The sequence below is a fragment of the Xiphophorus hellerii genome, chromosome 12, assembly GCF_003331165.1.
Source record: "Xiphophorus hellerii strain 12219 chromosome 12, Xiphophorus_hellerii-4.1, whole genome shotgun sequence".
NCBI classification, from domain to species: Eukaryota; Metazoa; Chordata; class Actinopteri; order Cyprinodontiformes; family Poeciliidae; genus Xiphophorus; species Xiphophorus hellerii.
The window spans coordinates 16059043-16086468 of record NC_045683.1 but is presented as its reverse complement, the minus strand read 5'-3'; the positions used below and the strand labels follow the sequence as shown (position 1 = coordinate 16086468).

Sequence of the window (27426 nt, the reverse complement as noted above, 5' to 3'; positions counted from 1 at the left end):
CAAATTTAAGGATGATAAGTTTATTCAAAACTACATGAACAAGTTAAAGGCAAGAAAGTGCAAATTCTGCAAGTATGAAGAAAACAGAGACAGAACGTATAAATATAAAGAGTAAAAACAATGTTGCCTTATCCGGACACTCCATTGGTTGTGCTGAGAAAATCCTGAAAAACAAGTAAGTGTAGCATGAAGTTTGGTTTGTTACCAACACAGAGCTGTACCAGTTTGGTAATATAAATGTACCTTCAGGCAGCCGTTAGGCAGCGTTTCCCCCCGCTGCTGCTCTCTGTGCTTCAGATACTCACGAGTGAGCGAATCAGCATCATCCTGACTGAAGAGGAGTTTCATGTTTTAAGTAAAACTCAGAAGTTATGAAATTGTTCGGAAAGCTTTGTTGTGTTTTTTTAACAGCTCGTTCTGCAAGCAGCAGTCAGCGGTTAACAATGCATGCTTACAGTTTTGGTCAGAAGTTTATATGGTTGGCAGCCCCATAGCATAATCCCACCACCACCGTGCAAATTTCTTTGCTTTGTAAAAGCATTCATCCTGCTAGGCATTTTTTCACATTTTGTTTGTCTACAACCACAAAGTTCAAATTGAGTTTCACATAATAGAATAACACAAAGTAAATCAAAACAGTTAAGTGGAAATAAAATGGTACATTCAAATATTATTTTTAGAAGTAAAAGTCTAAAAAGGAGGTGTAACCGAGTTGTATTTCTCTTTTGTTATAATTACACAAAGTCTTATATTGTTATTCAGATTGGTCCTTTACATGGCTTTACAACTTTGAAAACTCTATCATTGCCATAGCCGTGTGACTTTAAGATCGGGAGCCCCTCCTTTTTATTTCTTCTTCTGTGGTATAGTTGTTAAATTGTTTGCTCCCCTTAGATCCCCTTTATCCTGCAGGAGAGGTGGTTGATGTTCATTTTCTTTACCTAAATACATCCAGTTTATTCATAGATTTATTACGTTAGTCTTCGTTATTATCACTATTATAATAAATCTGTTCCATAATGTAAGTATTTAAGTGAACGTACAATTGTAAGGTAGCAGGAGTTAATTTTAGTTTCGCTATGTACTTTTGTTTTGTGTAGGACTTGGAGCGGACAGCCCAATAACACAGTTGTTTTCTGTTCGTTCTTCTCGTCAGAATAAACCAACAAACCACCAATTCCAAAGAAAAACGTCTCACGGCCTAGTTTTTAAATAAAACCAGCACAATGGAAAAAGGATCTGGTTACAGAGGCACGCATTTACTTTCAGTCGTATTTCTATCCCAACTTTTCTTATCTAGTGGCACAAATCTGCAGATTCTTTGCAAAACAGTCAAGTGAGTCAGATCGCAGAAAATCTGTGAACATTTATTTGCAAGTCTTGCCACAGACTCTTGGATTTAGGCTATACTAGCTCATAAATATGCTGTCATTGTAGCTCTGTGTGAGTTTATGGTTGTTATCCTGCTGGAAGGTGAAGTCTCCGCTCCAGTCTTCTTCCAGGATTGACGTGTATCTAGCTCTAAGCGTCTTCATGATGCCGTTTGTTCACTAATGTTCGCCAATAAACCACTTAGACCTTCAAATGTGACACTAATGGACTCTCTTTACCAGTTGGGTGACTTTATAATTATGCAATATTTTGTGATCGTTTATCATGAAACATCTCAATACCCACTGATTTCTTACCTTATTCAAATCCACACGTGATAGAAAAAAATGTATTTTTAGAAGGCGTACCTCTGAAATGTGAGGTGAGGACTGCGGTTTATTTTTTACGAATTCAGTTGATATTAATACCTTCATGAGCGATTGGCCGCAACTAAAGTAAAACTTGTTAGCCATAAGTTGCCCCTCCCTGCAGCAGAAACTGCTTCATTCTATTTTAGTTCAGAAAGTCATAGTGTTACTTCTTTATTTCTTGGTGCCATTTCTTGTTATCCATCTCCCATATACGGTCTGTGGGTTTCCATGATGTTTGAAGCACATCGATAAAAAAGGCCGCCCAACAGCAATAGCTGGAGTCTTGGTGGAAGCCAGCTTGCAAAGACACAAATAATCCCACCCTGAAGTTGGGTTATTATTTGTGTCTTGCACTAATTGCTTCACAATGCAAAACTTTTTTATCATTTAAAAAAGCTGGAATATCTTTTTGTGACCTGCTGCTGATTGATTTCTGGAATCTCCTCGCAAAACCATTTAATGAACACAGACTGAATGTGGGACATTCTGGAAGATAATTTTTTGTTTTCAACACATTCTCTCAGATGTGTCTTTATGTAAATTTTTATGCATTTTTCCATTAATCTATGCAGGATTTAAATGCAAGTCTCGACATTTATGCGTGAAAGAGAGGCCGATTTTTAACCAATGATTAAACAAGTAAAATAATCAAGATTTCATCATTTTAATTATAAATGTACTGTAGTACATTAGTGTTTCCTTTCTCATATCAGACCCAAGTGCTTAAGTAGAAAGCAACTGGACTTCTTCTCTTGTTTTAGAGCCTCTGAAGTCCCTTATGGGGCAGATGGCAGACGTGAGTTTCTGTTCAGCTCAATGTTCGGGTTTTCTTTTGCTTCAAAAAGTCTCTATTGATGCCACTTGATTTGGTCCAATAGTCCTGTCCTGCATGATGAGTCTACACCAGTAGAATCTCAATCTGATTCTTTGACAATCAGAAGGGACATCTGAAGTGCTTTAAGAAAGAAAAAAATTATTTTCATGAAAACCAACAAATCCCTACCAGTTCTGGCTGATCAGGAACTCCACCAACTCCTTCAGCTGGTTGGGTTGGCCACTGGACACAACGAGCTGCTTCAGGTGGGCGAAGTGTTTGGTTTTCATCACTTTCTGGTGCTGTCCATTTTGGCTGATGAACTTTAAGACCGTCTCCCTGATCTAAGGGAATATAAAAGTATCAGCCTGTAGTTGGAAGAGAATATAACCCCAATGAAAAGTTCTTCTTTTTGTATTTCTGTTTATTGCTCTGTGGCGATTTGAACAGTGTCACCAACAGCTTCCTTAACTTCACACCATCAAACTCATCCAGCATAATTTCCTGTTCAACATGTTTTCTGGGACTCAATAACATCAATTCATTGAAGATTAAAAAGAGGAAAAATATACATCAGTGTTCTTTGCATGAAATATGCATTTTAAAAGAAGTGACATAATCAGGATGGAAGCTGAATTTTTGTACAGGAAGAACCTGTAACGCTTGAGGCTCAAATATGACTCATGAAATACAAACCTGTTCAGTTTTTGCAAACTATAAACTTATTTTTTTAATCTAAAATAGTAGAAATAAAATTAACTGTTTGATGATTAGGCTCTATATAGAAAGTATTATAAAATAAAGTTTGAAGCAAATGCTCACTTTAAATACCATTAAATTTAGCTACAGATTTAGTCAAAACCGCCTCACTAGTGGTCTGAGACTTCAAAATACAGGAGTCTAAAATGTTGCTATGTGTTATTGCCAAGCAGGTTATGCAATTAACTGCCTTTTAGGGACAGCTAAATTCAATTTTTGCCCAGGTTGTTGCAAGAATTAAGAAATTACTTAAATAGTACCATTTACAGTAGATGAAAACATCTCAAGATGCATGTCCTGATTTAAGCATATTCAAAATAAGACCGGACATAAGTCACTAACGCCTATCAGTTTCGAAAGAGTAAACAAGTCATTTCTTTAGACTCTAGCAAACCACAGTGAAGAGAACAAATCCAGAAATAGAGAAAACACGGAACAGTAACTGATCTATCAAATTTACTCCAGGGGCGCATAGTGTTCATAATATAATGTAAAAATGGCATCATGAAGGAGACTTCTGGGATGAAAACCACTGCTGGCCATGAAGATCAAAAAAGCTTGTTTTTTTTTTTTTTTTAAATAATCATGGAGCTCATCAAGTCAAACATGGTAGTGCCAGTATCATGGTCTGGGGAAACTTTACTGAGCTGAACAACTTGTCACAATTGTTGTGAGCATGAATTCATCCTGAGGGGGAACATCTGGCAGGAGGTTCATGGCCTAAAACTCAAGGCTGCTGGGATTATCTAGTGAGACAATGATTCAAAGCACAACAAGTTCATATCTAAGGGATAAAAAATAAATAAATAAAAACACTGAGTTGCTGGGATATAACATGGAACAGGTTGTTGATGCTCTAAAACTCTCCAATGTGAAAAAATAAAAACATTTCTACAAGGACGAGTGGTTCAAATATCCTCCACAATAAATGACTAGTTGCCAGTGTTGGTTAATGATTGATTGCTGCTGCTGACATCAAGGAGAGGCGTTACTTTTTTACATAACGGCAGGTTGGTTTGGATAGCTTTGTTCATTTAATAAATTGTCATTTAAAAAGTTAGGCTTCACTTATTGCTTTCTGCTCATGTAAAGTCAGCCTCATGTGTTTTCCACAAGTCTGCATCTGCCTGCCCCATTAAAATGTTTAAGATTCCAGGGTTGTTCATTATTATGATCTTCTCTAAAGATGCAAACTATTGTGAGAGGCGAACATGTGGTCGAAGGATTTCTGATCCAGTCTGACCTGTGAAGGGATTCCAGCCAATTCACCCGTGTTCATGAACTCATCCACCTGCTCAAGGACGGCCACTGGGTTGCACATGGACAGAAACCCCTGGAAACAAAAAACACAGCGTCTGGTCATAGACAAAGTCCAGAAGTTACATCTTTACTCGTAAAGTAGACGTTAATGCTCTGACCTGGATCTGCTGTGCCTTTTTATTTGCACAGGGGAGGAGAAGCAGAGTTCCCAAAGCGAAGGCATGAAGGTTGAACTGTGCAAACCGGTTTGCAATTCCTATCAAGTCTAGATTCAAGAGGAAGGGACACCTACAGAAAATAAAAATAAAATAAAAATGTACAGCTAGAGTACTGATGCCTCCAGTGAGTTAAACACAGGTCAAAAGCAGGCAAAAGGTAATGCAGTAAAAGGCTAATTAGAAAAGTGCAGAAAATGAGATGAACATAGAGACAAAATGGTTATGATTAGAAATGGGCCAAAATTGCTAAATTGAGAGTTCAAAGGGCCCCTTCAAATTAAAAATGTTAAATAGATAATATTAGTTTTAAATGTTTAACAGTTTTTTATTCATTAGAAAAGAGCCCTGTTAATTCTGGCAAATCTAAAATGTCTTGCTTTGCCTTATTAAAAGAAAAACCATGAAGGTTCCTCATTTGTTTGGGCTGACTACGCTCAGAGACAGGATATGCGTCTTGTTTTTCAAAACAACTTCCTGCATTTAGCACAATTGAATTAAGAGCTGCGGCCAAGTCTGCTCTCAACTAAGTTACTGGATGTCTGAACCTGTCACCGTGAAATTACAATTGAAGCAATCCCCAACAAAACAAAAGACAAAAGACAAACTGGTTAGTGAAGGGAAAAATTGTTCACGCTATAAAGATTTTAGTCTACCAAAGGAAATGCGTCAGTCAATCATTTTCGAATAGCAGTTGGAGTTTGTGTCAAATAAAAGGCATAAAACCTCTGCTTCACATCTATTCATATTCACGAGTCAGAATGGCCCAGTCAAAGTACAGGCCCAAATTCACTTACAAATTTTTTATTCTCAATCCAATCTGACTGAATTTGAACTATTTTGCAGATATAATGAACAAAAGTGTTGTTCTGTAGACGTGGGAGGCTGATAGAAGCTGATCTGAAAACATCTGCAGTTATTACCCGAGTAGACAGGAAACAAATGCCTCCCTCACATTTCAGATTTTGACTTAACCCCCCACCCAAAAAAAAAACCTTATAACCATTCATTGTAAACCATATCTCTGCTTCAGAGTCAACATTAGAAAAACCTACTTGAGCAGGAGAACAAAAGTCCTGTAGAGCATTGCTTGTTGGTCCGGGCTCAAAGGAACCGAGGCTGTTACCGAGACAAAAACACAAAACAATTCAGGATCAATCAAGATAAATGCTCACCATTTCAATAAGGAAAATATGCATTTGTGATTCTAAAAAACAAGACCAAAACTCAGCAAATGTATGTCTTGTACTGTATGTATGTATGTCTTCATTGTCTGTCTGTCATCAGACAATGAAGAGCGGGTTTTGTTTTAAAATGTCTCAGGAAACATAAGTGATAAAGTTTAAAAGAAGCCAGCCACTGCCAGCTTTTGCTGCTGAAGGAAGCTGAAGGCCCAGAAGTCGGCCCTCTGTCGGATATGACAAGATGCTCCGGGCTGGAGATTCGCCTGGCACCAGTCAAGATCAAGCAAGTATCCAAGGAGACGGGTGGAAGTGGGAGACAGCCAGGAGAAGAGGGAAGGAACTCCATTTAAGGCGAGCAACGGATCGGGGAATCGACATCTCTTCCCTCTGCTCAGAGGCTCTGCCTGCTTCTCTCATGTGTCTCTGTTACTCATGCTAATCTGCTCATATAAAAGCTACGATCACCGAATGAAAAAAGCAGAGCTTTCATTGATGGTTGCTGTATTTTTCTGCCTCATCTTTTCTTTTTAATAGGTTTTCTTCAGAAATGTTAAGTTCTTGCTTCCTGACTGGTTAATATGCTGAGGCTTTAAAGTAATTTAGTGTAAGTTAGTGACTGTCGGTCCCCATTGGGAACAAAGGTGAAATGTCTATAAGTGTAGCCATGAATAAATGAAGGCAGCCTGGGAACTCTAGGATAAATGGCTTTCTCCTGAATAATTAAACATGAAGATCCCTTTGCTGTAGTTAAAGTATTTTCTCCTTCACATCTTAAGGTTTCGTACGTTAAAGAAATAACCAGGGGGTTCTGTGAGGATGCATTTCTGTTTTAGGGCTGTAGCAGGCAGTTGATGTCTGAACACAATGCTTCAGGAGGGTTAATGTAACATGCACTTTTAGTTTTTTGGTTTTTTTTTGTCAAATATTTCTGATGGTGACACCCACATCTTAGTAATCAGCTTTTATGTTAATATATGGGACATGAACAACACTGTTTCATCCCATGACTCAGTTTGGGTGGAAACAGAAAGTTTCATTACACTAAAGTTATTTTATCTTACGTACTGAGAATTTTTACTACAAATATTAATGTAAACGGGATGTTGAACAGTTTGTCCCATAATTATTCATGACTCTAGCAGAGTTTTTAAAATTAAGAATCTATGTAGAGAGCTAAAGATGAGGGTAATGGCAAGGAGGCCCTCCAACCTCAAAGACATAGAGTGAATCACCAAACATGGAAAAAGCTGCTCAGCAGTTTTTAGGAAGGTTTTATTGAAACTAAGATTTGTTGGATGAAAATTTTAAATAAAATGTAAATTGGAGCAATTGTTCTTTTTTTTTTCTTCAAAATCTCATAATAATTCTGGGCTGTATTCCTGTGCCACAAGGTAATCTGCTTTAGTGTTTTACATGTCATACCTGAGACAAAAGGTGCCAGGATCATACTCCTCCAAGTCCTGGAGAAACTGGAAATCTGGAAATAAAACAAATAATCTGAAGTCCCATCTTTGTTAAAACTGCATCTCCAGTTGTTGTGGTTTTTATTAAAGGTTTTTTGTTCCGTTTATTTCTGGCTCCACGCCTTCTTCAACAGGACATCCGTTGGTAGGAATGACGTCTGCCATGTAACAGATCTTACGGGTAGCAACGGGCTTTGTTATTTTTTTGTTTGTTTCGAATAGGTGAGCCACAATTAGGAGTGGTATTATATTTTTTTTTTACTTTTTGACATGGAAACAGAAATAGACCAACTGCAGCAATACCTCCCATAACGTTGGCACAGCCACAATTGCTTCCAGCACCATCTGAAGGTGACTGATCTGCAAGAAGCAGATGCACGCACATGGAAGTTTTAACATGAGAACATTTTATTATTTTCCCTTACAAGCATTTAAAAACACATAATTATTTTTAAAAACAGAAACTCGTATTGTTTGGGAAAGGTAGAGATTCTGGTGCAGGAGCCCTCACCAAATTGAAGCCCAGCAGCTTCTGAAGCAGACTGTTCCACAGCTGAGGGTCGTACACCTGGTACTCCAGACACAGGTCAGCTACCAGACGTACAGCCTGCAACAACAACAACCTCTTCATGAAATATGGTAGAACTTTGTGGATCTAAAGCTTTATGCCAGCATGTACCTGTGGCTCATGACTGTGGTTCTTCCACAGGCCTTTAACCAAGCCGTCCTTTGGGCTGCTGAGGAAGGACTGAACGGTGTAGGGGATATTTAATGCCTCCAGCTGAGACACGAAGATGTAAGACTTCAGATAACATCTGAATGAGAAGACACAAACAAAACGTTCACTGCTAACTCATCCTCCGATTTCAAAACTGCTGTTTGCACATTTCTTGGCCTCTTACTTAAATTTGCTCCTTGGGATCTGCAGCTGAGCCTCCAGAGACTCTGCGTCGGTGAGGCGGATGAGGCAGAGCAGAGCTCGAGTTCGGTGGCAGAAAGTCAGACGAGGACCAGAAGAGCTGAGAGGCTGCAGAAAGCGGTTTTAAAGACACATTTTATTCATACAGAACATTTAGAAGCAATTCCTTACATCTCCAAGATGCTGAACAGAGGGGGAGAAGTATTTCAAAAGTTATAATTCAGATTTTTTTAAAAAGAGGAGCAGCTGCATTTTGCATCATTTTGAGGAAGGTTAAAGATGATTAATCAGTTCGTCCAGCTTAAAGACAGACATTAGCCACTTTGACAGGAAAATCTTTCTGGAGTCAAAAATAAAGTTTTTCAGACACACCCAGGTTTCAGCACAAAGAATAGGGCTCAGCAGACGGGTCGCATCATCCACGGGGTAGGACTGCAGCATGTAGACCGTCCTGCAGGACGGTAAACAAAAGAAAAGGCATTCAAGCTCTTCATTACTGCATGCGCTATATCAACTATTTGATAATCTGCAGAATAGAGTAAATATATTCAGATTTTGTTTGCATCGTGTAGTTTTTAAACCACTGTTTGCAGGACAGTGTTTAAAGGAGGATGTTCATAAGCGGGGCAAAGAAATTAAGCTTCTGCTTTATGGATTCTGCCTCTTCTAACTTTGCTTTCTAAAAGCTACAGCAGGAAATTTTGTAAACTAGTGCAACTTTATTTAGGGATCAAGCAAAGAGAAAAGGAGAGGAAATAAAATGCATCAATGCAGCTAATCTGTTAGCTGGTCCATGATATGATGGTCTGGATACGTTAAAGGACTTTATCTCTTTGGGAAATGATGAACGAACAAGAACTTGTTCATACTGGACAACATAGTTCAGAATACCTAGGTGAACTATGAACTTGAATTAATGTAAATGTTATGTCTATATTTGTGTCTATATTAAAGTAATACTTTTACTCCCCAACAGTGAAATTGTACAACACTGATTTATATCTCTATAGTTATTTTTAGTAAAGGTCAATGCTACAGGAGCGCAGCTGTGATAATTACCTCAATAAGTCTGGATCCTCCTCAATGTTGGTCACACAATCCTGATTTCCTACTTCCTTTAATTGGGGTAAAAAAATAAGCAAAACAGTAAATGAAACAGAAAATATTAACTTGATTTGAATCAATACAAGTTGTTGGTTATCATGAAGAAAAAAGAAAATGCTACAGACCTTGGTAACAGCTGGGCCTGTTTTGCAGATCCATTTTTCTAACAGCATGTTGTGGATTTTCCCAAGATCCACATTGTTGATTGTGGCGATTTCCCTCACGGCAGCATGTATGTCTGAGACATATTTTTTTTAAAAAGAAAGAAGAAAATCATTGTAGTAAATCAATAAAATATCATATAAACAAAAATTGGGTAAATTAAAGACTGTGGCTCACCGGGAAAGGTTTGACCTCCGGTCTCTCTGTAGCGCTGCTCCACACTGCTGTGTTCGTGCAGGGCCATGATGAGCCTGGCGGGCAGGCCGCTCAGCTTCAGGAGCTCTGGGCTGCTCAGCTGACTGCTGATCAGCATGTTCTCTGTGGCAGAACGCTGAAACTGCAGCTTCAGCTTCGACAGGAAGGTCTCCCCTCGGGCCCGGGCAGCCTCCTGCGAGAGAGCCCAACACTGATCAGTGAGAACGTTTCTGAATGCAGACGGAGACAAACATGTCGGTGCAGCACATACACAGCAAAAAGACAAAATCTTCCCAAGTGATTTTGGTCTAGCTTCTAGGGCAAATATCTTAACAAACTTGAAATAAGATAGACTAACTCACAAGTAAGTTTTAGCCAGCTATCTAGGGTTGTTTTAAGTCAATAACTCCTTAATATTGATGAAAAAGTACTAGTTCCATTGGCAGATTATTTAACTTATTACAAGATATTTTATAAGTTATAAGTTAATTTATCGGTCAATAGAACAAGTACTTTTTCATCAATACTAAGGACTTATTGACTTTAAACAAGGTCCTATAACTTGTCGAAAAGTTACTTTTAAGTTAGTTTGTCCTATTTCAAGTGTACTAAGATATTTGCACTAGGAGCTACAACAAAATCACTTGGGAAGATTTTCTGTTTTTGTAGTGTAAAGACGCAACAAAAATGCTTAGAAGAAATAAATACATGCATGTTAGTGCAGTCAAATAATCTTACTGAAAAACTTTTTAATTTGACTCAATTTATCCGATTATGAAAAAAAATTGCATGGTAGAAATTACTGGGGGCACAAATAGTGATTTCATCTTCTTCAAAAACATTTCACCAGGTTGGAGTGTAAGGAGAAATGTATCTTCTGAGGTTTGTTCCCACTACATTTTTGCTTCATTAATTTCCCGCTTTATACTCTCAAGTTTATGCTTCCAATAAACTTTAAATTACATGACAGTAGTTCTGACTTTTGTTTGCAGAGACAACAATAAACTCAACCGCCCATTATGAAAACCACAGTTTGCATTAAAATGCATTCATAAAATCTGCTAGCCTTAAAGGGGAAAAAAAAGCTTAATGAAAAGGAAGTGATGACTTCTGTTTTCAGTGTCTCCATGGAGATGGGGGAACAAAGACAAAGAGAGAGAGAGAAAGAAAGAGAGAGACTAATGCTCTCAAAGTGTTTTTAATAAATATGTCTGCAGGTAGAAACAGTAACACAGACCTCTAGATTTGGATCTTTGAGCCACGCCTCTCCAAGACCCAAACAGTACCGAAGAGACTGCGTCTTCTCCAAGCCTTTAGAGAAGCAGGTAACAATTAGACACCTGAGCAACCGAAACTGTGCAGTGGAGTGTAGCAGTAGGTCAGACCTGGTGGCAGTTCCTGTGTGATCTTATGTGCTGTGGCTGCAGCCCACTCCAGGCTCTGGATGCACTGAATGTATTTCATCATGGTCTTGGCCACCTTCAAAGTCTCCTTGTTGTAGCCGTGTCCTTGAGCCTTTTTCCTTTGCTCCAAGATTAAAGGCTTCATCTTCTTCTCAAACACGTGGTTTGCTGCTGACATGTAAAGCTTATCGAGGCTCACCTGGGAAAAAAGAGGGAGGGTTACTTTATTTATGGGGTTTATTCTCATATTTCATGTTAAGATTTATTCATTTTATTGTTTCATTAAAGGGATATCAGGGATTTTAGCCCGTTTGCTGTAGTATAAATACCAAAGTTCACTATGATATAATGGCAGATTTATCTATAACAATCAGTCTAGACAAATGAATGAACGGAGGAACAAACACAGGTATGGATAACAAATTAATGGATAAAAAGAAGAACAATTTGATGATTGCAAAGACATGGATGAATGGATGGATGGATGGATGGAAGACAAAAAGATAAAATTAATGGATAAACAGAAGGGTGGAAAATCTGAAATGATAGATGATGGATGACCACATGAATAGAGAGATAAATAGATCAAATAAAAAGAATGAACAAATAATTTTGTTTTTGCTTTTGAATAATTCCCAAATGGAAGGATGAATAACTGATGGATGGATTGTTTTCAGTTAAACTTTAAATGGAAACCAACCTTCATCAGTTTGCTGATCAGTAGAAGAGTTGGGAACGTTTCCTCACTCAGCTCAGGAGCTGTAAGCAGAAAAAAAACACTTAATTTACAAAAAACACAAAGAGGAGTCGTAATTTATCTGCAGAGAATCTATCCAGACCTTTACTAACTAAGGATTTAAATAACACAAAATAGTTTCCCTTCAGTTGAGAGTTAAGCATCATCATTTCTGGCTTAAATGACTCGTGGTTTTTGATTAGATAAAATAATTCAAATAGAGGATGAAGAGGTCAACTCACAGATAATTTTCCAGAAGTGTTTGGTCTGCATGAGCAGGTGGAAAGGCAGTCTACTGCTGGACAAGGGGTTGGGCATAAGACCGTTTTCCAGAAGATACGTGTTCTCCACATCCGAGGGAGGAGAAACTCTCTTGTAGGACTTCAGGTGCTGAAGGAGGCCCATCGCCTTTGAAATGAAATAAAATGGTCACATTTAAAACTACTGATCCCAAAGGAAAATCGGTTTTAAATTATAAGATGAAAGAGAGTCTTTGCTTTCACCTGACTGAGGGAGAAGGCGGCCACATACTCATCTGCAACCTGTATGATCTTCAGCACCACTTCAATCCGCTCGTAGTTGTACGGGCTGAGCTGTTTGAAAGATGTAGAAATTTTGTTTTATCTCAAAAATCTATGACAAATAAAAAAGACCTTTCTTGTTCAAAAAGAGGACTTAGAAGATTCTTGTGCAAGTAGTGGATGATTAAAATAGTTTCGAGTGAGAAACTGTAATGTCTTTAGAACACAATTAAGTGCAGCATTGTTACCTTAAACAGGGCAGCGCAGAGACTGGCGGTGAGCTCGCTGGGGCTGCTCAGCATGGGGATGATCTGCAGGATCCGTTCCAAAGCCTCCTCATCACACAGCGGTTGTTCCTCATCCAGGCCTGAGCCCGCTGCACCCGCGCTGCCGCCATCGGCCTCTTGCAGCAGCAGCAAGGTGGTGATGTACTGGTTGATCACACGATCACGGTCCAGGCCAAAAGTACTGCAGAGACACAAACCGTAATAAATAAATAAAAAATAAATGGTAGCTTCTGAAGGTCAATTAAACATGATGAAAGAAGCTGGGTGTCTCACCTGCAATACTGGAGGATAATATCAGGGGTGATCTTCCTGTTCTTCACCATTTCAGGGATCAGACAGCTCTTCAACTCCGGACGCTGACGAAACACCGGCTGCATAGAGATCTGACGCAGAAGAAGACGAATAAGAACATGATTTGTCTTACAAGAAGGAAGTGTCACCGGAGCTGGAGGAAGAACCGCATTACCTCTAATTTTCCAAGCTTGACTCCCCACTCTGCATCGGTGATGACTGACAGAAACTTCTTCTGTTCCTCTGGTTCCTTATATAAACTGCAGAGATTGGCCCCAATTTTCGCCACCGCCTGGAATAACCAACACACACACACTTTCTGTAGATACCAGGGACACAAATATTAACCAAATGTGTTCAATAATCTCGCCTACCAGGATTTTGTCATAATTTTGCCAGGTGTTGTCTATGACTTTCCACAATATTTTGAAGACTTCTGCTTTGGGTAGGAGTGTACAAAGACCAATCGCCAAATCACAATCAACCACTCTCCAGTTGAACACCTGAAGCCCAAAGAAGAAAAATATATCATGATCATAAAACTCCCTAAAATACTGAATATTTCAAGCTACAATTTCAGGAAAATAAAAGTAGCACGCTCACCTTGTTCAAAAGGCCGACAGCCACAGCATTGAGAGTGGATACGGTTGCTTTTCTGACATCATTCAGGTACACGTTGTACTTCTTAAGATCGTGGGTATCGTAAAGCTGAGAATGAATACAGTTCAAGTAACTCTTTTAACTATGTGAATATTGCTCTGTATTTATCTCAACATCACAAATAAAAAAGAATAATTGTAGAAGGTAAAATGGATGAGAATGTAACATTTTGTTATTTAAAGAATGGCATTCATATGTATCAAACCTAGAAACTTACATAGTTTTACTGTTATGTATGCACATGTTTTCTCCGTCCAAATGATTGCTTTTTTCATATTTTTAAAACCCTGTTTGAAATAAATATATCAAATCAAATAGAAAAAAATCTCTGGCTCTCTATGGATGAGTGAATGAATGAACTATGACATCATAATCATAACACGCTCAGACCAAGCAGGGCTGAATGATAATGTGATAGTATGTAGTAAAATATTTAAGGCTGAGATAAATTTAAAAACATTGTAGTAATAAACACCACAAAAAATACATATTTTTGATTCTGCAGCTCATATTTCTATTCTAATGTAACTGGTTAAATTAATTTAATAGATATTATCGAGTTTTCAGGGACGATCTCAATCTTTTACAATCGTTATTGGTTTTTATTGTTCCAAATCCTGCTAACAGAAACAAGTGACAACCAAATTGATGTGAAATATGAACTACTTTCATGCTTTATTGTAAAGGAGAAAAAAATCTACATTTGCTTGTGGAGCCTGACTTTGAGAACAATTGGTGGTTATATTTTAAATAGAATGTTTCACCCTACTTAAGTGATTTAAAGCCCTTATGAATCTGATGGAAAACTATGGAACTCAAAAAGTCATTTAGTTTCAAAACACAGAAAAATGGGACAATTATGTGAGAAACACAGCACAGGTCAGTCCTACCTGAATACTTAACTTTGTGTCCATAACATTTGAAGCGACATGCTGCAGACAGCTACCATAGGAGTTGATCAGCTCTCTGAGAGCCAACTCCAGCTGACTGCACTCCTGCAGCATCTGCAGCATGTTGGTCAGCGGGCCGAGAAGGGTCTGCAGGTAGTTTGAACCTTTAAATAGGCCAAGTTGGAGTCAAGGTTAATGTAAATATCTTAGGGAGGGGAAAAAAAAGTTTAATTAAGAAAAACACCTACCGTCTTCAAATGAGCAATGTGACAAACAGGAACAATCCAACGGAAATAGTTTATTGTCTGCAGGAATAACAACATATCAGAGCTGCAGTCAGAGAAAAACTATGCTAGGAGATAAATGTGATGTTTTTTTTTTTTACCCTGGGGAATAGGCAACAGGCAGTTGGTGATTTCATACTGTACAGGAAGTACTGACACCGGATCCAAAACAATGCAGTCTTCATTAAAAACATCCTGAAAGCTCCACTGACAATATGAGTCTTTTTCTGCCTCCAAACTCAAGTCCTGCAACATCGTAAAATTAGGGAAAGATTAATCCGTTGAAAGCATTTAAATGAATGTCCTGATTATTTCTGTTTCCATAAAGAAACCCAAACCAGATTCTTTTTTTAGGTGTTCACATTAACTTATTTGTGATAAACCAGAGTGGCTTTAATATATTGCACACATACCAGGGCAAACTTAGCAATCTGAATTGTCTAAGAATAGTAACTTCCAAAAGTATTCAAAGTCTTCGAATCTCACATGGATCTCCCACACTATTCAGATTTTTATTTGCAAAATTAACTTGGAATATTTATCTTCAGCACAATTATGCTTATGTTAGTCTATGCTACATAAAATCCCAACAAACGCACTGGAGTTTGTGGTTGCAACATGTCAAAGTGTGAAAAGGTTCAAGGATTATGAATATTTCTGCAGGCCACTGTATCTAGCAACGCTGCTGACCTTGGCGATGAAACCGTAGTCGTCTGATAGTTGACACTGATGATACACATCCATGGCGATCCGTGTGCACTTGCAAAGCTCCAGGCAGTCCAGCAGCAAATCTGGAACAAATTATTTATTTATCCTCTGGGAATTTGAAACATAAAATCAAAAACAGAAAATAATCATAAAGCATGGTGTATTTCAAATTTACTAAAGGATTTTTTTTTTTTTTATATATTTTTTTATACTAACTATTTACATTATAAATATGCATCTGAACACGCACACACACAAAAAGGAGATAAACAATGAATGCATGTTATGCAGAAAATGACATAAAATTCAGCTCCAGTGAGAATAAAGACTAATCTTTCCAAAAATAAAAGCCTATTGAATAGTAGGAAAACATTTGTATTCAGTTTTTACCAGAGTTGCACAGAGTGATGGCTTGGCAGGCCAGATTGTGGATGAGTGCAGGCAAATCCATGCCTTCAGGAATCACCATGGGAACATCCGCCTGCAGCATCTGGCACAAAGTCTTGGCAGCAGTGAACAAAACCTTCCCCGTATTGTTGTTGGAGTGGTGCTCATACAACTCACTGAAGACACAAACAAAGACAAACAAAAAACAAACACTAATGTTATGAGATCCTCACTACTTGAACAGAGTTTGATCATCCACAGGAAAGCCTTCTGACATCCCAACCTGAGGATCTTCAGGGCCTTCTCCACCTTCCCCACCCTCAGCGCCCGCAGGCCGAGGTCAGACCACAGTTCCTGTTCGGTGCGCTGCAGCTGCCGCCCGAGTCGCCGTAACCCAGCTTCTGTGGAGATGGTCTTGGTCTTCCCGTCGGGATCATTCGCCACAACCGGAGCCGACAAAGCCTCCCCCTTTGATGAACAGCGAGCTCGCGTGTTTTCGTACGCTGTGATGTGATGTTCCTGGATTTGTTTTCTGATGTTTGGATCTTCATAGTTGGAAGGGGTGAAGAAAACATCAAAATCCTCCTGAGGAAGCAGGCAGAGAGGCAGCAAGTTAGAACTTAAAAGTTAAAATTTAATTAAGAAATACACTAAATAATGAGTGTCACCTGCAGGTGGGCGATCGCCTTGAACATGATGAGGTTGGAGTCACACTCTATACTTTTAAGAGCATCATCTGCAAAGAACAGAAAAAACCAAACTGGCATTAAGTCTGGGTAGTTTAGGTGTGAATTTATAACAACCTTTGTGTGCATGTTGCAGATCTCTATGACTGTTGGAACCTAAAATATCCAGAAAATAGATGATAATTAAAGCCATGGCTACAAACTAAGGATTTGTAAAAAAAAAAAATAATAATAAACTACTTGGCCTCTTAAAGCTTCACATTTTGCTTTTTTCAGACAGAAGAAATATCTAGAGTACAAATAAAATGCTATTTCAAACTGATGATGTAATTTAATCAGATTTTTTTTAAAAAGCAATTCAAACCATCCCAGCTGCATATGAAAAAAGTGATTGCTCCATAAACTTAATAAAAATGTAGTGCCACCATTGGGAGCAAAAACTGCCACCAAATATATGAGAATGTTAGTTTTGTGAGAAATGTAACATGACACACCTTACAAAAACTATAATTTTTATCTAATTAGTTGACAGCCTTGAGGATCATCAAGATGTTTCTTGTGGAAATGTGACACTGGCCTTTATGTTTAGTCTCTGTTTATATTGTACAATCATGCATTTACTCAGGTTGTTTTTGTCTGACTAAAATGCAAAACAACATAAGAAATCTTTAAGGTCGGTGGGAATATATTTTCACATCATTATGTCTAGCTGTGGCTGTGTTTGAACAGAGATGTTCTGTGTGAGCTTTTCATATCAGACTTTGGTTTATTCTTTGAACTAATTGCCAAATAAAACTTTCTGAACATTTCAAACTTGTTTAGAAAAAATTAAAATGGCTGGAAGTTTTCAGTAAAGTCCTCTTTAGAGGCATCTGGTGGATAAACGTATGAAGGGCAGCTTGGATCTACAGATTAAAACAGAATCCTCAGTTATGGCTGCCAAGTCTACAGAGCTTCCGTTTAATCATGTGACCATCATATTAAATATTGATATGTATACTTTATCACTATCACTCTGATGAGCAGTGGAGTGAAAAAATCTTATGTCTAGTTAACTTTTTCAAAATGCTCTAAATTTCCAAGACACTGAAATATAGGTATTTGTTATCTGTGATTCATAATCAACAAAATTACAATAAATGTTTGAAACACTTCACGCTATGTGTACTGAATCTGTATGATGTTTCAAAATGTCTTCAACTTGTTCATGATACTCAATTTTCTTTTAGATGCAAGTGTATCTAAATGACATTTTCTGTAACACTTACGTTTCTGAATGAAATGCAGATATTTTAGAGCCTCCACCATCACCTGAGCTACGGCCATCTGGCGTTTCTTGTGCTGGTAATGACAAGAAAACAAAAAACTGAGTTAATTTAATGGAAACAGTGATCATATGCATATTGTAAGTTTTCTTTTAATGTCTTTCTATTTAAGATTTTTCCCATGTTTAAAGGGAGCGCTTGTCCATCAGCCGTACATGTATTGTTCATGGATCATTTTAAACAGCCAATCAAAGCCTCTCATAAATATAGATGGAATATAAATCAAAAGTAAATGCATAACACCTCTCCTCATCTCACCTCATCAGATATGTGGACTTTATCCTCCAGCTGCAGCCGAGCCCACGACGTGAGACGCTCTATCACACACTCTGCCTCTGCAGAAGACAGCCTCTTGAGGACAGTCAGGACTTCCTCGGTCTGAAAGCAGCACGAGACTTTATCCAAACTCCACAGACACACACACACAGAGAGATTAAAAAAAAAACCCTCATGTTTTCGCTCACCTTTCCATGGCCTATCAACTGGGTGAGATATAGATAATTTATCTGTGTTGTCGGCAGCTTGTATGCTGCTGCTAATGTCAGGGAGTCCTCTAAAGACATGGGCAAGTCTTGCTTCAGGATGTATCGAATCAGTGACTGTAGAAAACAAGTCAATAAACAGGAGTTGCTTATTGGTGGTATAAAGCAGAGGACGCACGCCTCGTAATAGTAATGAATCTATTACTACCAGAACTTGAGTGCTGTTGGAGAGGTTGAAATTGCGGATGCCGTAGCCACGGAGAAGCTTCCGAATCTCCATCAGGCGGTAGCTCTCCTTCAAAAGCTCCTGTCTGAAATACAAAAAAAAAAAAAACAACTGTTGAATCTCAATTTATTGGTGACTTTATTTTGAGAAAAATGTTTAGAAGTGAGGGTTTTACAAACGCACTTTGGTCCATCCATCTCCAGGTATTGCTGCACAAGTCTCTCCACCACATTGCTCCAGGGTACCACAGCTTTCTGCATGATCTCTAACACGGCATCCACCTTCAGCTGGGAGCAGATTTTACAGCTTCAGACTTTCTTCTGTCTGTATTCGTTTTTGCTGCTGCTAGGGCTGATTTTCTCCCATCTAATATAATGAAGTTAGATATGTATTATGATGTATATGACATATTTAACTCACATCAGTGTCAGTCATGCAGCTGAGCACAGCCACTGCTTTGCCTTCCCATCCAGTGAAAAGGGTTGTGGTCTGAGAACTGCAGCGCTCCAGCAGATCCTGGAGAAAAACACAACAGAGAGTGCATTTAATGAAAATAGAAACATTTAGCTTAGGAAGAAGTTACTATATATTTGCTTCTACAAAAAGTTAATAACTTTCATGATTCAAATCTGGATTTTTTTTTGTTTTTTTCATTTATAGGATTATGGATATTTCAATACAAAGATTCACCTGTGAACCAGCTGGAATAATACTGGAGACTTTTTGTCTTAAGGTTCCACAAATACTGAAATAACACAATGCTGAAATTATCATATGATTAAGGCAGTGGTTTTGGCCAGTGATTTTATGGAAATTGGACTAATTTAGATTACCTCTATTTCAAAATGTAGAACTTTTGGCATAATCACATAAGGAATGAAGTCTCGTAGTCTAAAACGGCAAAGTTTATGAACTTTATTACTTTTATTTTGCTTGTACTATCTCAGAAAATAGCCGTGCTTGGTCTGGTATTTTGATCGACTGTAAAATTGCAGATCAACCGATCAACAGATTTAAAGTTGTTATGAGAGGAAAAAAAAGAATATGAAATCAGTCAGCAAGTTAAAAACCAAGAGACAAATGAATAAAATGTAAACTCAAAGATTAATAATTAAGAAAAAATATGACTTTTTTCTTTCTTAAAGGGCCTCGAGATGACGTGTGGTGAATTGGCGTTCTATAAACAAACTGAATTAAATTGAAATTGAGCCGTGTAACATATGTCAGTAGAAAACCACAGCATTTATTAAGCAATAGCAAAATTGAAGAAGTAAATTAAATCTGAAATTTTTGCATACTTAACTATCTCTTTTCTCTACGAATTCAGACGTGGAAAATAATGAAAGCAAATTCCAGACTCTGTTTACACCTCTTTGAATTTCTAAATATATTTGATAAAAAAAAATAAAAAGTGTGGATTAATTTTAAAAAAGTTCTTTGCATTGTCAAATATGAAAGGACATTTTTCAGCTGTGATGATGCTTTGTCTGAGTAAAATGGAATTTGAATATGTCCGGCAGAAAAGGATCATAAATAAATATGACACTGGAGAATTGAAGTTACTTTAAATAATATAAGTATTTAAATAAGGCTTTACATTTATTAAGTAAATGTTGTATTTTTTTTAGTTAGTATATCAATTTAATGCGTCTGTTTAATTGAATATGTATTTAATCTCAGTTTAAATGGTGTTTATTGGTAGAGGCGTTTTACCTTGATGTACTGCAGCAGCAACTCATCAAAAGGAAGCGTGTGCTCCTCGGCGTACGGCCGAACGCTGGTTTCCACTGTGGCGGCAATCAGTTCTGGAGCTGGAACTTTGTCCAGCATGAAGAACGCCACACTCAACCTGCTTCCCTGTTAATGGGAAAAAAAACCCCTCATAAATAACATTTAGTATATGCAGCAACTGAATAACGCAGAAAAACATTATTAAAGCATTTACAAAACATAAGAAACAAAGTGATTTACATCTATCAGTCTGAATTACATACTTGGAATTAAATTTAGGAACATGGAAAGCAGGAAGGACAAAAGAAAGAAGAACACAATGACGGGACGGATAAATGAGAAAACACAAAGAAGGAAGGAAACAGCCCTAAACAGACATGATAAGGAATAAAAACTTGAACTACAGATATTTTCCCACACTTATTTTCTTTATTCACACTTATCTAGACCTGGGAAATACTTCTGTGAAATTTCTGTGTTTTTCAGACTGCCACTGAACCCTGTTCAAACTGAGCCGTAACTTTAATAGCGACTAAAGATATAATTCATTGTTAAGCCTAGACAGAGCAAATCTCCAACAACAAACAAACCTTTTCAAAGACTGAGAGCGACAGTCTGCAGCTGTACTTCTGGTGAAGGTCCAGCAACTGACGGAGGTTGGACACAAGAGATTTGAGGCTCTGCAGCTCATTTGCACCATCATTATCATCCTTGAGAGACACAGTTAGCAGAAAAATAAATATTCAACTATATTCCATAAATTTGTATATCAGGGTGAAGAAAATACAATAAAAATGTCTCTTACAATCGATTTCATCCAGGTCCATAAAGAGGGAAGCCCAATAATGGCCAAATCCAGCCCATTCTTAGGCCAAGACCCCTGAAGAAATATTAAATTCATCACAATTAATCCATACGTCACTTTTTTCATACCATTAACTTAAGGAATTTGAATAAATTTATATGCTACTGCATATTTATATGCAGTAGCATATTATTGCAGTAGCATATAAATATGCTACTGCAATAATTCATAACCAAGTGTAACCAAAGACACACCAAAAACCTAACAATATGTCACAGTAATCATTATTTAATAAAAATAATAATAAAGTAATCATCTAATTTACCTTTTCAGTTAACTCCAGATTTCTTGCTTTCAGCTCAAGCCATTTAGCCAGGATTCTCTACAAGAAAAATTATTTAACTTAAATAAGCTTCATTCAGTAAGGAAGGCACATTTTTTTATTTGAAAGTAAAGTCATTCCACCTGTCCTCTTGGAAGGACTCTCCTCACAAAAGGGACAAAAACTGTCCTAAACCAAGGACAGAGGTCTTGGGACAGCAGGTCCTCTGGAATGGCACCAAGAACTGCTTCCAGACTCTTCTCCTCAAACTCCAGAGCGATCTGTCCCTGCAGAATCACACATCAAGGCCACAAAAATGTCTCAAAAGTATTTCAGAAGTGCAGCTTTAAGTGTACTGCTGTTGATGTGTGAACAAAGCTTTTTCGAATTATTACCTCGTATCTCAGCCACAGGAGCTGTGCGCCCCTCATGTCTCCCTCTCTCAGGTGGGTCAGAACATCTCCCAGAATGTCGGTGCTGTTCAGAAACTCAATCCATGCGATCCCACTGCAGGTGAGAGAGCAGTACACTAAATAACATGGAGGAACTATGCAACAAACCGTCCACGAAATAAAACGCATACTTTATAACAAAATATGAGAGGTAGGCAATAAGATATTGATTTTACTTGAAGTTTTCCAAGCCATGCAGGCTGCAGAATGTTGCCAGTCGAGCCAAGGCCTCTTGTATCTGTAAGGAGGCGTATCGAGAGGCAGCGTGGTTTAGCATCTTCTCTGCGGTGTCAAAGGTCGGCCATGGAGCTTTGAGGCAGTAGTCCACCACATACTGCTCATCCTGCAGAAAAAAAGATACAGCCTATGTTAGCATCAGCATTCATATATTGCAATAATCTAGATAGAAACCAGAGTAAAAAAAAAAAAAAAAAAACGTACTGTGATTTTCATCAGGTTTGTCTTGGCCTCATCTACGAGTTCAGACCAGACTTCCTGTCCGTATCCACCCACTGACGCCGAGGCCAACTGCTCCAGCACAAAGTCAAGCTTCACTTTGTAAACAAGCTGCACAAAAATAAAACTGTCAGCCCACAACCACTTTCATAAGAGTAGCAAACAAACCAAAGCAAAAATACAAAACTCAAGTGTGCTCAAGTGTAAAAAGACAGCTGCAGTAGCATGACCTCACACTGAACAAAACCCTGATTCAGACATTTCTCCTCAAAACTCCAGAGAAACTCCAGAGTTTGAGGAACACTTCCGCTGTAATGTAACAGGAGAATTGCTGTTACATTACTTTAATTTACAAAACAGATGCATTTACCTCCAAATCAAGGTCAAATGTAATCGCAAACTTTTCTGCCTCCTCAAACATGTGTTTGTGTAGAAGCCTGCTCAGCCTAGAAACAGGGAAGAAAAACGTGAATCAAATATTAGTCTTGTCGGTTACAACACATAGTTCACCCAGATAATACTTAGATACCTGTTCTCGGGTAAAGCCTCAGTGAAACATCTGACCACAACAGCTGAGACAGCCTCTCCTCGGCTATGTGCAGAGAGAATTAAAAAATAAAACTACATTGTAAAAACATGCAAGCAACGGCTGACATTTTTGAAAATAATACACAGTGTCTCACCTTTCCGGGTTCTCACCAATCCCCTCAACCAAATAAATTGTGTCCTAAATGGAAACAAAATTCATTGTAATGTTGATATACAGTATATTATACAGGAAGGCAGCATACTCTATGTTATGCCTGAAAAAGGTTTGATTGTTCACCATGTTTGTTTTCATCTGGACAAGACAGGAGGCCGAGGAGACATCAAGGGAGTAGCAAACACTCATAGAGGGCAAACATCTGATTTGAAGGGAGCTGATCTGAAAAGTAAAAAGCAGCAGATCTTCAGAAAAGCAGTCAGTAATTGGCTTTCCGAGTTTGTTCAGAGGGAATTGTGCAGCGACCTGACTGTTGTCTTGCTTCGTCAGAGTAATCATCTTCATGCTGCTCTTGTCTTGGCTGCAACAAGCAATAGAAAACATTCAGCTTGGTGTAAAGGTTCAGATTTATATTTGCTTTATTGGCCAAGATTATGCACACAAACAATAAGTTGGACTTCAGAGACACATCTCTATGTGTAGATAGAGTTACACAACTTTATTATGATAGACTCGTACTTACATCACCATGGAGGCAGAGCCGCACTCCGTGGTTAGTTCAAAGTCGTGAACGGCCAGCTCTGGCCAGCAGCGGATCATGACAAGAAAATGCAGGTCCCAAACGCTCAGAACATCCTGATGCAAATTTACAACATAAATGTAAAACATTCAATCTGCTGCCTGTGAAGCAAATATTAAAGACCCTATAACATCAAACTCACCTCGGAGTCCAAAATATACAACAGATTTTCCATCACTACCAGCTTTCTCACACCTGGAAAAATAAGACACAACATAACAACAAGAAGCTCATTACCATTTCACCTCACATTGACAGACCAAACACTGCAATGCTTTGCAAACTGATTCATAAACTGAACTTCATATTTTCTAAGTGTAAACTTCAGCATATTTTTGTGTGCACTTATAGTTCAGATACATACGCTATGGTACATCATTGAGAAGAATGATGCATGGTTTTACTCGGATACAATTAAAAATCTCAAACAAGTGGCATGAACTGGTATTTGGTCCCTGGTATTCAATATTTGTAGAACCATTTTTTTCTGCCATAATAGCAGCATTTCCATTTTTCCAGCTGTGCTCATCTAAAGAGGAAGGCTTTTGCCAATTCTTTAGATTGGATGGAGAGCTTAAATGGACATTTCTAAGTCTTGCCACAGCTTACTTATTAGATTCAAGTTTGGATTTCACCTGAGCAATGAGTGTTAAATATTGGTTATTGACCATACCAGTAATATTAATATTAATTAGTTTACTCTAATTTTGATCAGGTGAACTTAAAAAAAACACACACATAATTAGTTGGGGGGGGGGGGTTTTGTCTTAAACGATAGTTCTGTTTGTAGCCGACTAGTACGATGCTTTTTGTCCATGTGACAAAATGTTAGGATCCTACTGACTCAAGGGATATAAATACTTTTGCAAGGCACTGTGCTGACTTTCCTACAATTAAACATTTTTTGGAATAAAAACCAGGATTCTGCAAAACAATCACCTTACCAGGAATTAGGCTGTTGTTGATGGACTGAGCAAAGCACATCTTTGCCTTAAGATGATCCATCTTCCAGTGAGTCACAATATTTTCTTTGTCCCCCTGCCAAGTTTTGACATGACAATGGGTTTCACAATTTACTTTCAAATATTTCACTTTGCTTCTATTTGCATGAATCCAATGATAATGCACAGATACGGTGAGTAAATCAAACACTTCTTTTGCACACTGACCCCAATAATTAGATTGATTTCAAGGCCAACACTGAAGATCACTGCTGTACTGCAGCCCTCATCATGGTACTCTTCAGTAGAGCAAAAGTCTACCCTGATGAGACTCTGGAGCTGAATATGGGAAAGAGAGATTGTTATTTTTCTGCATTTAAAAAAATTATCCTGTAGTGTAATGGAGAAAAGGGGCCTTAGCTCACCTCTTTCAAAGCTCCCAAGTCCATATTTTCACATGCTTTCATAGTAAAAGGATAAAATGTAGTTTACTGTATTTAAAGAGTGGCTTCAAATGAACACTGCATATAATCCAACATAAAAATTCAATACCTGTCTCTATCTTTGCCAAAGCAAGATTTGAAATGTGGAAAAATCCATCCTTAATAAGAAGAAAGACATGATACATCCCTGTCACAAGAAACAAAACATATATATATATCACTTAGTGCCAAAATATTCACAAAATTACAAGAAATACAAGCTGTCTATTAGAGATTCTGCTCAAAATAGTATAAAAACTTTACCAGAAGATGACTGGTCCTCATTTAGGATGAGATAGCGGTAGGTTTTCTCGTCTTCACTTGATGGTTTTTGAACCAAAGCCTGCAAATTTCAAACACAAGGCACAGAGATAAAACATAGAAAGAAAAATTGAGAGGAGAGAGACAAAAAAAGACAGATTCTACTTGTTTTTTTGAGGCAGAAATATAAAAACAAAAATGTCATTGTCAAATTAGTTGGTGATATTTCATGTAAATCCATTACATATAAAAATATGTTCTAACTCAATATCCACATTAGAAATACAAACTCCCATACTCTGGTAAAGAGGATTCTTTTGTGTGGAACATAGATCAAATGAAGGTTTCCATTTCTTTCACAGACCACCAAAAATCGTCCATCAAGGCAAACATCAATTGTATCCACATCCGTTTCTAAAAAACAACAACAAAAACAAAAACAAATTATAGTCAGGCTTTATAGTTTTCTTTGAGTTCTGACCTACTCATTTTGATTGGGACATTTTACTTTTTACGATCTTAACACCAAATGCGGTGAGACAGTTATTTAATTTTAAATTCAACAGAAAGTGAACAACTCTAATTTTTGCTGACTGATCTGGTAAAAGAAAACAAGTAATGATCTACCAAAGTGGAGAAGGAGAAGAATGGTCTGATAGCTCTGATCAAATAGGATCACCGTCTTGTCAATGACAACAATACTCCAATCGGAAGCACCAAGGGACAAAAGCCGGGGATCTGCAGGAACCTGCAAAAAGCATTCCTAATAAATCATATCAAAAAATGGTAGGCTGCAATGTAGAAAAGTCAGAGTTTTTTTCAGTTCAACTAAAGACTTAAAAACCTTATTAAGATCAATATGATTTATATTTAGAGCTCCCAAAAATTACAATTAATAAATTAAATTAATAACGTAAATCGTAAATCCATTTTAGGATGAGTGGAACCCTTCTTGATGGGAAGCAAAAAATCTTAGCTACGCCCCTGGTCAAAAGCGTATAAGGAATAACCAAAGCACAAGGACTTGAAGAAATCATGGCAAAGTTCTTGTAATGCAAATACTTGCACTAATTACCTTATCGGAAGAGGATATTTTGACCAACGTGTCAACCTGATACAAGCCGCTTCCATGCTCCTCTCCTGACACGCTCTCCAGGCGGACCGTGTTTGTATCTTCGTTGGTCAGAAGCTCAACGTCACTCCACGTCGCCATTTCTTAAAACTGTCACAAAATATGAAAAAATATATATAAATATGTGCCTCGAACTGTTCCGTACACTAGCTGACCCTCTACTAATCCAAGTGAATGTTGACGCTACCTTGACGGTAACACAAACCTCAGCGATAAACTTTGAGACCGATTAAGAGCAGGCGTTCATATCAAAGCCGTCGTCTTTTATCCGATGGGATATGTAGACGTTAGCGGCGAATGATCGCTGTGCGTGTTATTTTAGGACTGAAGTACAGCATCAACACGAGTCCACAACATTAGCTTTAGAATTTGGCGGGTCGCTGTATAGTCGTTAGGAGTTACTTTTGGTTTTTGACCCTGCGTTTTGTCTTCCAGGTGCATCTTCTCAAACAGCTCACGAAAAGCAATGCTTATTTAATAATGATATTAGTTCATTATCCAGACACCGACACAGACTTTAATTTTGAATGTGTTTAATGTATACATTCCAATATGTCGAAGGGAATTCGTTTAAAAATATAATTAATGTGAAGCCTTATTTGAGCCTGTTGAAATCGTTACAGGGTAAAAAGCAATGTCGCCCATTCCGCGTTGCCAGGTTTGATTTACACAGTTGTATTTACAAAAGTAACCTTTTCATTACATCCAATACTTTTTTTATTCTCTATCTAATCAGTTTACCTTGACATACAACAGCATTATAAAAAATAAATTAGACGTATTATGTCAAACACTGCTGTCGAAGGGCATTAGTGCTCAAATGCAAAAACCTTTTCAGCGGTTTTTTAAGGACTTATT

The 27426-nt window shown here is 37.9% G+C and overlaps 1 protein-coding gene across 1 annotated transcript; it reads right to left on the bottom strand.

Moving 5' to 3' along the window:
- kntc1 (kinetochore associated 1) lies at positions 1-26959 on the bottom strand. The gene is made up of 62 exons (XM_032579464.1): positions 26774-26959; positions 26512-26658; positions 26064-26184; positions 25735-25850; positions 25440-25518; positions 25246-25323; positions 25119-25153; positions 24922-25032; positions 24697-24790; positions 23895-23947; positions 23696-23808; positions 23479-23533; positions 23296-23394; positions 23153-23196; positions 22999-23061; positions 22840-22915; positions 22455-22580; positions 22190-22356; positions 21957-22068; positions 21705-21848; positions 21565-21621; positions 21240-21314; positions 21025-21144; positions 20417-20560; positions 19124-19219; positions 18887-18990; positions 18686-18788; positions 18460-18594; positions 18254-18373; positions 17939-18011; positions 16653-16720; positions 16268-16569; positions 15988-16160; positions 15580-15680; positions 14991-15135; positions 14854-14910; positions 14606-14769; positions 13659-13763; positions 13430-13558; positions 13231-13347; positions 13038-13147; positions 12726-12945; positions 12460-12549; positions 12199-12364; positions 11921-11979; positions 11203-11419; positions 11055-11128; positions 9800-10010; positions 9586-9698; positions 9416-9471; positions 8729-8807; positions 8340-8464; positions 8117-8252; positions 7949-8044; positions 7741-7797; positions 7397-7451; positions 5846-5909; positions 4734-4863; positions 4559-4648; positions 2746-2900; positions 244-331; positions 1-164 (listed from the first exon to the last, which is right to left on the bottom strand). The coding sequence occupies exons 2-62, from the start codon at positions 26647-26649 to the stop codon at positions 129-131; spliced, it is 6639 nt and encodes a 2212-aa protein (XP_032435355.1). The 5' UTR covers positions 26650-26658; positions 26774-26959; the 3' UTR covers positions 1-128.
- Positions 26960-27426: the final 467 nt, after the last annotated feature.

Coding starts and splice junctions, on each gene's coding strand:
- kntc1 (XM_032579464.1), bottom strand. CDS start 26,649: ATGGCGACGTGGAGTGACGTTGAGCTTCTGACCAACGAAGATACAAAC. Junction 14,911..14,990: donor CCTGTTGCCTATTCCCCAGG/GTAAAAAAAAAA, acceptor TTATTCCTGCAG/ACAATAAACTATTTCCGTTG. Junction 12,365..12,459: donor CCGCCTTCTCCCTCAGTCAG/GTGAAAGCAAAG, acceptor TTCATTTCAAAG/GCGATGGGCCTCCTTCAGCA.